This window comes from Rhea pennata, chromosome 16 (assembly GCF_028389875.1).
Source record: "Rhea pennata isolate bPtePen1 chromosome 16, bPtePen1.pri, whole genome shotgun sequence".
In the NCBI taxonomy this organism is placed as follows: Eukaryota; Metazoa; Chordata; class Aves; order Rheiformes; family Rheidae; genus Rhea; species Rhea pennata.
Genome location: NC_084678.1, coordinates 18,573,176 through 18,584,283, shown reverse-complemented (window position 1 = coordinate 18,584,283; position 11,108 = coordinate 18,573,176). Strand labels below are relative to the sequence as shown.

At 46.0% G+C, this 11,108-nt stretch overlaps 2 protein-coding genes and 1 long non-coding RNA gene across 4 annotated transcripts; 2 read left to right on the top strand and 1 right to left on the bottom strand.

Moving 5' to 3' along the window:
- The first annotated feature begins 17 nt into the window (after positions 1 to 17).
- Positions 18 to 7,804, top strand: DDX27 (DEAD-box helicase 27). Of its 2 annotated transcripts, XM_062589041.1 has the most exons (21): positions 18 to 120; positions 298 to 423; positions 526 to 585; positions 904 to 1,060; positions 1,445 to 1,491; positions 1,653 to 1,739; positions 2,007 to 2,112; positions 2,193 to 2,366; positions 2,686 to 2,836; positions 2,981 to 3,080; positions 3,187 to 3,328; positions 3,403 to 3,556; positions 3,671 to 3,752; positions 3,820 to 3,997; positions 4,159 to 4,265; positions 4,443 to 4,548; positions 4,653 to 4,747; positions 4,850 to 4,976; positions 5,245 to 5,329; positions 5,680 to 5,754; positions 6,026 to 7,804. In XM_062589041.1, the coding sequence occupies exons 1-21, from the start codon at positions 31 to 33 to the stop codon at positions 6,039 to 6,041; spliced, it is 2,265 nt and encodes a 754-aa protein (XP_062445025.1). In that variant the 5' UTR covers positions 18 to 30; the 3' UTR covers positions 6,042 to 7,804. The 2 variants fall into 2 exon arrangements, with proteins under 2 accessions (XP_062445025.1, XP_062445026.1); XM_062589042.1 differs by lacking the exons at positions 298 to 423; positions 526 to 585.
- Positions 7,041 to 10,011, bottom strand: SNRPB (small nuclear ribonucleoprotein polypeptides B and B1). Its single transcript, XM_062589043.1, has 7 exons — positions 9,908 to 10,011; positions 9,678 to 9,829; positions 8,969 to 9,080; positions 8,560 to 8,712; positions 7,931 to 8,069; positions 7,485 to 7,610; positions 7,041 to 7,228 (listed from the first exon to the last, which is right to left on the bottom strand). The coding sequence occupies exons 1-7, from the start codon at positions 9,908 to 9,910 to the stop codon at positions 7,191 to 7,193; spliced, it is 723 nt and encodes a 240-aa protein (XP_062445027.1). The 5' UTR covers positions 9,911 to 10,011; the 3' UTR covers positions 7,041 to 7,190.
- LOC134147662 (uncharacterized) lies at positions 9,988 to 10,924 on the top strand. Its single transcript, XR_009960043.1, has 2 exons — positions 9,988 to 10,165; positions 10,615 to 10,924. It is a non-coding gene; the product is annotated as an uncharacterized LOC134147662 (long non-coding RNA).
- Positions 10,925 to 11,108: the final 184 nt, after the last annotated feature.

The following is an 11,108-nucleotide window of genomic DNA, read 5'->3' as shown; positions in this document are numbered from 1 at the left end:
GGGTGTAACTTCCGGCGCCTGGCGGCGGTCATGCTGCAGAGTCTGGGCCTCGTGGGGACTATTGTGGAGGGGGATGCGGCGCCCGAGGACCCTGAGTCTGAGGACTCTGAGGATGAGCAGGTGCGGCCGACCCAGGAGCGGAGTCAGGTTGCCTGGTCCTGGGAGCAAGGGTCCGCGCCCGGGTTGCATTGCATGAGGCTAGGCCGGGTTGGGTTGCAGGGGCTGGGCTGGGCTGGCCTGTTCGATTCAGTGTGGCCTGCCTGGCCCGTGACCGCTGCTCACTGGGTGTCACTGTAGGGGCCGAGCCGCGTTGGGCTGCGGGGCCTCCCCTGCGGGGACTTCTGCAGCGCGTTCGTCTTCGGTGAGGTGGAGGCAGGCGGAGAGGGCACCTGGGCAGCAGCACTGCGCCAGCTCCGTGGCAAGGTGAGGACCAGGGGCAGGGAGTGGAGGCCGGGAGCCAGACCACTGTGCCCCACACTCTTCCAGGCTTTTCTTATGGTTCCTTTCTTCTGGTTTCCTGCTTAGAGAGCAGCTACAACGCTGGACGAGAAGATTGAGAAAGTGAGACAGAAAAGGAAGATCCAGGTCAGGGACATTCCCCTAGTGCTTCCTCTTACTGAAAGATTGGTATGGGTCTGGCTTGCCTTAGCTTCCCCTTTCAGAGGTACAGGCTCTGAAAGCATCCTGAGTGCCTGTGCCCAAGCTGCAGCTCATCACCTTGATTGGGTTTGCAGACACACTTGATGGGTTGCTGAGCTGCTGAAAAATGAAGAATTGTTTATGCTTAATTTTTTATAAACCCATGCACTTGTGAATGGGCTCATAATTAAAAAAAAAAGCTCAGAAAAGATTGAAGTTTCTTTTTTATTCTTTTTAAACTGTTCATTTCATATCTCTTCCTAGGAGAAAGAAGCTAAACATGCAAAAGTGAAAGAAAAAGATGCACAGACTGATGATAATCAAACCAAAGTGAGAGACAGTGAAGATTTTAATGGGGAGGAAGAAGAGGATGTGGAATCCCAGAACTCATTAGATGATGAAAGTATCTTCACTAAAGCAGGTATTAGCAGTACACAGAGAGGTAGACAAAAGCAAAGATCTGACAGACTATTGGCTCAGTGGAGAGAAGTCTCCAGTGAGACCTTGGTGGGAACGAGTAATAATCTCTTAATTTGTGTTGCCTTGTTCACAGGCCTCTGTGATGCTACTTCTGATCTTGATCAAGCTTATTCTGAATTGTAGCTGTAGTACTTTATTCAGAGTTGTCCCTGAGAAAATAATTTGCTTGACGTTTTACTCTATTTTATGTCTGATATTATTTTCTGAGACCTCTCTATCAATGACTCATTAAGAGCAAAAAGTAGAAGAAGAGAGCAGGCACCATATCTTGTAAAGTGTTTAGCTGTGCTTATTAAATTCCCATTGCTTTTCTCTTTTTCTGCAGATACTCTCAAAGTGAAGGAAAGGAAGAGATGGAAAAATGCAGAAGTAGTAAGTGTTGGACAGAATGACACTAGATCATTCTCCAGCATTTCATCTAAAGTAATTTGATTTGGGTTAACAAACTGCGGGTCACAGAGCAGCCCCGAAGGTTTTGTTTAAGTGTTGCGTTGTTGCCTATGTTGTTCCAGTTTTGTTGTTGCTGTTTCTAGGAAGCAGAGAGTTTTTTTGAAGATGCCTCTCAATATGATGATAACTTGTCATTCCAGGACATGAATCTTTCACGACCTTTGTTAAAGGTATTTAGCCGTTTTACTTATTACATAAGTTACTGTAGATAATATACTGCTTTTCCTCCACCAGTCAGAACTGTCAAATTATTCCTCTCTCTGCAGCCTCTCTGAACCGGAAATGTGAGATAGGGATGGTATGATAGTTAGCCTTCTAGGAGCTCTTATTTCAAAATTATAGAAACTGTTCTTTGATCTGCAATATATGTCAATGCTATCTTGAGTGAAACTTGTCTTTTTTATATAAGGAGGTTAACTGCTTTATCTCCTGTGTAGGCAATCACAGCTCTTGGCTTCAAGCAACCAACCCCAATTCAGAAGGCTTGTATCCCAGTGGGCCTTCTGGGGAAGGATATTTGTGCCTGTGCTGCTACTGGGACAGGTAGGAGTTGAGCAGGAGGTAGGAAAGATGGAGAATTAACTGTTCACAATAGCTTGGTAATTCTTCTTTTTCTTCTGTAGGTAAAACAGCTGCCTTCATCCTGCCTGTTCTTGAGCGCTTGATTTATAAACCTCGTCAGGCTCCAATAACACGAGTATTGGTTCTAGTGCCAACTCGAGAACTGGGTATTCAGGTGCACTCTGTTACAAAACAGCTGGCACAGTTCAGCAACATCACAACTTGCCTTGCTGTAGGTCAGTATTAAGTTGCTTACATGAACCATACATCTCACTGCAGATTGCTGTAGAGCACTTGGAATCCTGTGCTTTAAAGCTGGAGGCTGTACAGTTATTGCAGGCATGTTTTTAGTAGGTGTGCTATAGTTTCAATTCTCATTTTTTAATATTATGCAATTCTGTCTTTTCTTATGATAAAGAAAAGCTGGTCATTTCTAATTGTGAATGTGGTGTTTGGAATTGTTTTCCAATTCTCAGAGTATTGGGGTTTATGTATTTATGTAATATTCTATTATATCCTGCTCAGGGAGTCAGTGGTCCGTGTTCGCTCTTTCAGGTGGCCTTGATGTGAAGACTCAGGAAGCAGCTCTACGTTCTGGGCCAGACATTCTTATCGCCACTCCTGGGCGGCTGATTGATCATCTCCATAACTGCCCCTCTTTCCACCTCAGCAGTGTTGAAGTGCTGATTTTGGATGAGGCAGATAGGTGGGTTGGGCAGAACAGTAATGAAAAATGAAGTGCTAGCTTCTGCTTCCCTTTCCCCAGGGAATAGGGTAATGTTTATTGCCGTAAGTAATAAGTCTTAGCTAGAAATAGTTCAAGCTGCCTTGCTGTATTTCGCTTGTGTAGGATGCTGGATGAATACTTTGAGGAGCAGATGAAGGAAGTAATCAGGTTATGCTCCAAACACCGTCAGACAATGCTCTTCTCTGCCACAATGACAGAGGAGGTAAGGCATGCTGCTGGGAAACATATTCAGGCAGAAAGCGGAATAGACAATTGTCTAGTAAATCTCTTACCTGAGAGTACATATTTTTCCTTACCTGTTTTGACAGGTGAAAGATTTGGCTTCTGTTTCTCTAAAAAATCCCATCCGAATTTTTGTGAACAGCAACACAGATGTTGCCCCTTTCCTGAGGCAGGAATTTATTCGGATCCGACCCAACCGAGAGGGGGACCGTGAGGCCATTGTATCAGGTTAGTGATGAGCAAGGAAAAGTTGGACCTCGTAGATTACTATGAAGCAGGCTGCTGATAAGACTTTCTTTCAGCTCTGCTGACACGAACCTTCCCTGATCACGTGATGCTTTTCACCCAGACCAAGAAGCAAGCTCACCGTATGCACATCTTACTTGGGCTGATGGGTCTACGGGTTGGGGAGCTCCATGGGAACCTCTCTCAGGCACAGCGGCTGGAGGCTCTCAGGTATTACCAGACTTAGCAAATACTCATAGGAAAAAAAGAATTTCAAAGGTGGCAGCTTCTGGGTAGAAGCGAATTGCTGCATTAATTGCCAACGTATTTGCTATCTCTGTTCAGGCGCTTTAAGGATGAGCAAATTGATATTCTGGTAGCTACAGATGTGGCTGCACGAGGACTTGACATTGAAGGTGTCAAAACGGTGAGTATTTGCAGTTACGAGCTTTGGAACCTTTAATGTTTTGTTGCTAACACTGCTTCTTTCATAGGTAATCAATTTTACCATGCCCAACACCACCAAACACTATGTGCATCGGGTGGGGCGGACAGCAAGAGCTGGCAGGGCTGGTCGATCAGTTTCACTTGTGGGTGAGGAAGAGCGTAAGATGCTAAAGGATATTGTGAAAACTGCCAAAACACCAGTGAAAGCCAGAACTCTTCCACAAGGTACACACTCCACTGAGGTAAAAAAGAGGAGGGAGGCAGGCAGGGAATGTCATGATACAGAGGAAGGACACTAACATCTTGGAATAACCAGGAGATGCTGAATTGCGGGATGGACGTTGTGTGGGCTGCTTCTCACATTATTTGTGCTGGATTTTTTTCAGATGTCATACTAAAATTCCGAGAGAAGATTGAGAATCTAGAGAAAGATGTCTATGCAGTTCTGTGCTTGGAGCGTGAGGAGCGTGAGATGCAGCAGTCAGAAGCCCAGGTGAGTTGTGGGTTTGGTGGTGTGTGTGTGTCAGTGGGTGTGGGGTTTTTGTCTGTTTGTTAAGATGTTGATCTGGAGTGGATGGAGCGCTTAACAAGGTTGCTCTAATGTACTTAATTACTGTAGAAAGATTTTTCTTTAGCAACCATGAACTTACTGTTTGCCTGAATCTCTCAGATCAATAGAGCAAAGAAGCAGCTGGAGACGGGAAAGCAGGAGACTGTGAGTAAGGGTTTGGAACGAAGCTGGTTCCAGACCCGTGAGGAGAGAAAAAAAGAAAAATGTAAGTCGTGAGGCTGCTAGCTATTTTAAATTCTATAGCAACTGGATTCTGTTGTGTTTTAAGATATTCTTCTTTATCCCATGTTTTTCTCTGTTTCTGTCCAGTGGCTAAAGCCCTGCAGGAATTTGACCTAGCATTACGAGGGAAAAAGAAAAGAAAAAAATTTATGCAGGATACCCAGAAGAAAGTCCAAATGACAGTGAGTAGATCTGTGGACAAGTGGGATGCTGGGGTGGATTGTCCTAGTTTCTGCTCAGCAAAAGCTTACATCACTTTATACTTGCATTTTAACGTTTGCCAGCCAGAGGAGCGGTCACAGTTTGAAATCTTAAAATCTCAAATGTACGCTGAGCGGATGGCAAAAAGGAATCGCCGAGCAAAGCGAGCCCGAGCCTTGCCGGAAGAGGAACCAGCAGCAGCTCCAGCAGGTAGGGGAAGAGTTAAGGCAGTCAGCTGTAGGTCAGTTACTTTGTTACATATAGGTGAGATAAGCTAATTTGTGTAGTGGTAGGCACTACTTGCTTTCAAAGAATGGATGCTGGTACCAGTCAGGCTTCTGTTGCAGAACATCATTGTTTTTTTTCTGCTGGTTGCACTGGTTGTAGTGGTCAAGGCTACTAGGTTCTAGTAAACAGGATAACCTTTGGTCTCCTCCTTACAGCCAAAGTTCTCACTGTTGTCTCCGTTTTGTGTTAGGCCCTAAGCAAAGGAAAAAGCTGTCTGTGTTTGATGAAGAGCTTACCAACACAAGCAGGAAGGCCCTGAAGCAGTATCGTGCAGGGTAATACATCTTAATAGCAATGGATTTTCTGGGGAATGCTTTCTCTGATCATGGGGAGAAGGGAGAATCATGCCCTCTGGTTTTCTCATGGGCAGAATATCTTGCAAGTACCTGTGGCATGGTAAAACAGCTTTCATTAACCCTTTCTACTGTCAGAACATGTCTGGAATAGCAAGCCACTCATTTTGACCGAGGTTAGATCGGTACCAGGCAAATACTGAATCCTAACGTATGAACAGAAACTACCTGCTACTACTCTTTGTCCCTGTGAATAGTAGGAGCCTCAGAGCTAGATCAGCAGTGATGTACTTCTACTGTTGTGTTTTGGTTTTTTCCCCTCTCTTACAAAGTCCATCATTCGAAGATCGGAAGCGCTTGGGTTTGGCACAGCGCAGGAAAGGAGGAAACTTCAAATCTAAATACAGGTAAAGCTCTCAACTTTATTCAAAAATTATTCCTGCTTTCTCTTTCCTTTTACCCTGCTTATTTAAAGAGCTGTTGCCAAAAGCTATTGATTCGTGTTGCAGCAGCTTGCCCTACTACCACAGGTCTGATGCTTGGGGCAGTCAAGGATACTGCCTTTAAGACTATGTTCCTAGGTTTCTAATTGGGAGGTGTTTTCTAGAAAGTCTGTTCAGTGCTGTTTCATATCTGTCAGCTGTGATGGAATATGATTTCAGGAACTTTCTCTTTCAGGTACAAGAGAAAATAAGAACGTTTTTGCCAAGCAGATAACTTGAACAAGCAGGTATTCCAGACACACTCTACAGCGGCCTGGATTTCTTTCTACTGTGAGGTGTAGCAACTTCAGTGAAATTGAACTTTTTTTTTTATTTATTCTGGAATAGCTCAGAGATGTTCATAAATTTCTGGCAAAGACTCATATGTAAAAATTACATCTTTACCAACCTGTGCAATAAAGGACTGTAGGGTTGTTTGTTACCCCTCCCCCCCCCCCACACCCCAGTATCTTATAGGATTCCTAGAGCAAGTTGCTGTCTTGATGCAAAAATTGGATAATATTTAGTGCTTTGCCTTTGTACTGTTGTGATCCATATTACTTAACATGGCTGGAAAGGATTTGTATGGTTTTGAAGTGGAGAAAAAAAATTGAGGCAACAATCGCAATGTTTAGATGTACCTCCAGGACCATGCTATTGGAAGAAAAGATGATCTCAAAGAGGGAGAGGCAGACAGCTTCCTCCTGCCTGAAATGAAAGCAGCTATAGATGATGCAGCAAGAATCCAAGCCTGCAGCCAGAATACAGGCTGCTTTACAGTACTGTGTGCAATTAATGACAGGTTTGTTTATTCTGGCATATATATTCTTGAACCAAAAGCAGTGCAATTCCAGTTATCAAGAACAGGCTGGCTTGAATATGATCACTATTAATGTAAATAGTACTGTACTTATGCAAAGCAGAGTAAGGCAGGGGAAAGTAGTCTGATTCATAACCTCTAATTTCATAACCATGTTAAGTTAAAAATATATATAGTCTTCATATCCTTACAGATTCTTTCTCACTGGCTAAATTTCATTGATACACCTTAGTTCTTAAAAAGGGCATGGGTCAATAAGAACTAGTTCTTTAACTTCTGAGCTGCCTATACAAATAGAGCCTTTCCCTTTAAACCTGCCCTTTCATGTGATAGAATTGCAGTACTGAAAAGGAACAGTTGCATCCCTAAAACACAGCAGCACAACAGTGACTTCACTTAGAGTTTTCCAACTTTATTAAAAAGGGCAAGTTTTGCAGGCAGTAAATAGAAAATATACATAACAAAGTTCAGACAGGTGGTACTGCTCAGTATATTCCCTTAACCAGTCTTCTCACAGTTCATAAGTACATTATAGAATATTCTATGGCCTTGGTGGGCGCATGCCAGGTGGAGGGGGTCCTAGGAGTAAAGAAAATGAGTTTTGAATATTGAATATTTAGCTTGAATAGAAAGAGGACAAAGGTGAAGCAAAGCTAAACCAGGAAGCTTTTTTCCCTATGCTCAAAGCAGCCTAGAGATGTCATTGGGGCATGGAGGCATCTACGAGCAACTAGTGCAGGTAGAGTGCCACTGAAGCATACCATGCTTCAACTATGTCTTTCTTAGTATTATGGCTTCTTATAGCTTCTAGGCATTTAGAGTAACTTCTGCTCACCTCTCATTCCTGGGGGTGGTGGTCTCATGCCTGGTGGAGGCATTCCCATAGGAGCACCACGGCCAGGCGGCATTCCCATAGGTGGGCCCATAGGTGGTCTCATGCCTGGAGGAGGTCCCATCATTCCTTAAGACAAAGAAAGGACAAGTATCAAACTGCTAGAGCATGGTCTGCGCCTCTAACAGACAGGTCAGCCTTAACAGGGAAGGCATCTGTGTTTGCTAAGAAACAAAGCCTTCACCATGGTACTTGCTTTACGTTTCTTTGTTTCCTAGGATTTTGTGTATAAATCCAGTTCCGTATTAAAGGCATAAGCCAGATTTCAGAATAGTCCTCCTTTAACACCAACGCTTCATCAGACTCAGATCACCAAATCAGTTTTCACTGCCAATCCAGCCAAATATTATGGGCCCTTTGCTGTCCCAGTCATGTAAACCACTTCCTACCTGGAGGAGGTGCTCCTCTACTCATGGGTGGGGGTGGACCCCCACGTCCTGGTGTGTACTGAGTTGGGGCTCCCGCTATGCTAGCGGTGGCTGCTGCAGCAGCAGCTGCAACTGTTCCACGGCCCTGAGGTGTCATCACCTACGAACAAAACCAAAAAAAAAAAAAAAAAAAACAAAAAAAAACAACAAAAATCCATTAAGTAGTTCACAGAGAAATATTACCTCTGCTTTACGTCATCAACAAAACAAATAAGCAAGATTTACTTCTTCAGAAGTCTGTTAAGCAGGGGCCAGGATAGTTTAGATAATGCTACAAACCTATAATACAATTTCCTTAATACCGCTTGAATTCTGTCCTATTTAAGCCTTTTCTTTCAGCATGTAAGCTATTTATTTCCTACTGGGAGCTAGTACCAAAAAAAAAAAAAAAAAAAAAAAAAAAAAAAAAAAAAAAAAAAAACAACCAAAAAAAAAAAAACTCATTCATTTGTCTCAAATGCGCTGAAATCAGAATCTGAGATTGCAGTTGTTTCATTGCATCAACTTCTAGCATCGTATTGGCACCAAGACGAAAAAGCCACCCCAGAATATATCAGTTAAGTCCTTTTTAATTGGCTGAAGCACCTCACCTGCTGGGATGGTCCTCCTACTCCTCTGACAGGGCCAGCTAATCCTGCTGGAGCTTGTGGCATGGGTGCACCAGCTGGTACTCCTCTCCCAGCTGCTCTCCCAACTCCAGGTCCTCCGGCAGCTCCAGCAAGAGGTACCCGGGCAATTCCAGTCTGAAAATGACAGCACCCCCACCCCCAAGAATGGTTAGCAAAGTCTCTTGGTCCTAGGGGTCCCCACAGCCCTCCTTTGTCCAGTGATTCCAAGACAGCAAACAAAATGAAACCTCCTGCAGTGAAATTCATTGGATTCAGATTCACAACAGCATCTGAAAGTCTAGAAGAAGGCTGTAGTAACAGTCTCCTGTAAGGGAGCAAATTTATCAGGCATCCCTTCCCTTTCTTTTTATTCTGTGCTCGTTCTCCTTACATCTTTAGGAGGTGGCCCTTCAACTGTCATGGACACCAGGTTTTCTCCTCGTAGCAACACTAGGCCAAGGACCCGTTTTTCTTCCCGCTCTGGCTGTTTTGAATTCTTAGGTCTAATAGGAGAAAAAAAAATATTACAAGACAGAAGGAAAAGTATCATGCTGCTCTTCAAACCCGTAATAAAATGTTTGGCCAGACTACAGAACCTGCCATAAGAACCGCGCTTCTTTATGCCCCAAACTAAGAACAAAAAAGAAGTTCAAAAGCAAACGTCTACTGTCTCCATGAAATTTCTTCCATAATGCTTACCTTTTATACCAACTAACTTGGTATCACTTAAAAGTATATTTTGGCTATTAAGCAACAATTGAAACAAAAGTGAAACAGTATTTTGGAAAGATGAAATAGGAACAAAACAGTTCCCCATTAGCTTTACTGACTTTTGAAACATAAGGCTAAAATCTTTTCTACATCTCTGCAAAAACTCATAACAGATGTCCACCCCAGATACTGCATGCTAGCCCCTGGTCCAGGATGGGCCTCACAGAATCAGAGCAGGTGGTGAAAGGCCCGAGGGGTCCGGGCACGAGCGCCTCACCATGGGGGTGCGGGGAGGTCCAGTAGCCTCCCGGGGCTGGGTGGCCGGGAAGGGCTGGTCGCGCTCGTCGCCCCCCGCCCCCGCTCGGCGCACCGCGCTCCCCCGCGCTCACTTGATCTTGCGGAACTCGTCGCAGTCACAGAGGATGAGGTTCATGTGCTTGTCGAAGGCCTTGAAGGTGCCGATGAAGACGCGCCCGTCCTGCAGGATGCACCGCATGCGGTAGTCGATGTGCTGCAGCATCTTACTGCTCTTTCCCACCGTCTGGAAGAGAACCACCGTTACACCGCGGAGCGGGTCCTCCGCGCGGCCGGGGCCGGGGCCGGGGCCGCCTGCGCTCACCATGGCTGCGGCTCCCAGTGCCTGCTCCTTCCCGCCACCGCTCGCCTCGCGAACACAGCCGCCTACACCGGAAGTGCCCTCAGCGCAGCCCTACTTCCGCTCGCAGCTGCTTGGCGCTTCCCGCGCACGACCTCTTCCGGCGCGGCGTGGGACGTACTTCCGGCGGAGCGGCATTGGCGGACTGTGATGGGTGGCGCGGGCCGCTGCTCGCGCGGAGGGCGGGCGCTGTGGTCTTGAGGCGCAGCGGCGCTGGACGAGGTGAGGCTGCCGCCGCCGCCTCCTCGCGGGGTGATGCCGCGGGGCGGTGACCTCGCGCGGCTCTTCGGCAGCTGCGGCTCCAAGTAGGAGCCGAGCGCCGGCGCGGGTGGAGCTGCTGGCGCCGCGGTGCCCGGGCCGGGACCGGTCGGAGGGACGATCGCTGCGCAGGGGCGCGGGGCGGTGTAATAAATTATAACTATTTGTTCATTGTTTAGAAGGAGGAATAAGCCGATGGAGGGGGAGGAGGAGGAGGTTTTACAACAATCAGGGTGTCAGACAAATAAATTATGGTAAGCACAAAAGCTTATATGACCCCTTGTGGAACCAGTGTCGGGGCCCTAGCTATCTTGCAGGACTATGAAGAGCTGAAGTAAGCAACAAGCTGCTCAGAGGTTTTGAAGGTAAAAGGATAAAGAAAAGATAAGCAGGCGCCTGTAATTTTCTCACAGAACAGCATCCCAAAAGGGAGTCAACACAACAGATAAGCAAACCCCTGTGATCACTCACAAGGAGACAAACCAAAATAAAGAGACAGAAGAAGACCACGGCCTTCCTCTCCACGACCACCAGAGAGCTTCAGACGACCCCCCCAGCAACTCACACATGCGCGGGACGCACCGGGAGATTACAACGCAGACTATAAGGGGGGGGACTGTGTGTGAGGGAGGCGCGCGCCGTTGGCGGAGCTGAGACTCCCCGGCCGCCCAGCGCTGTTTTGCTTGTGGCTGCTTAAATAAATTGTTCACATGATTTAACAAACTCTCCGTATGAATTAACCTTCAAGAGAATAACTTATGACAGGCGGGAAGGTGCTCTGGCCGCAGCAGCACTCGGGTAGCTAGAGGTGCTCTGTGGCCGTGACCACAAAGCATTTTGGTTCAACAGAACAAAAGCCAAACAGCCACTTTCCCCTGAAATAACGTTAACGTCACAAAATAAAGAA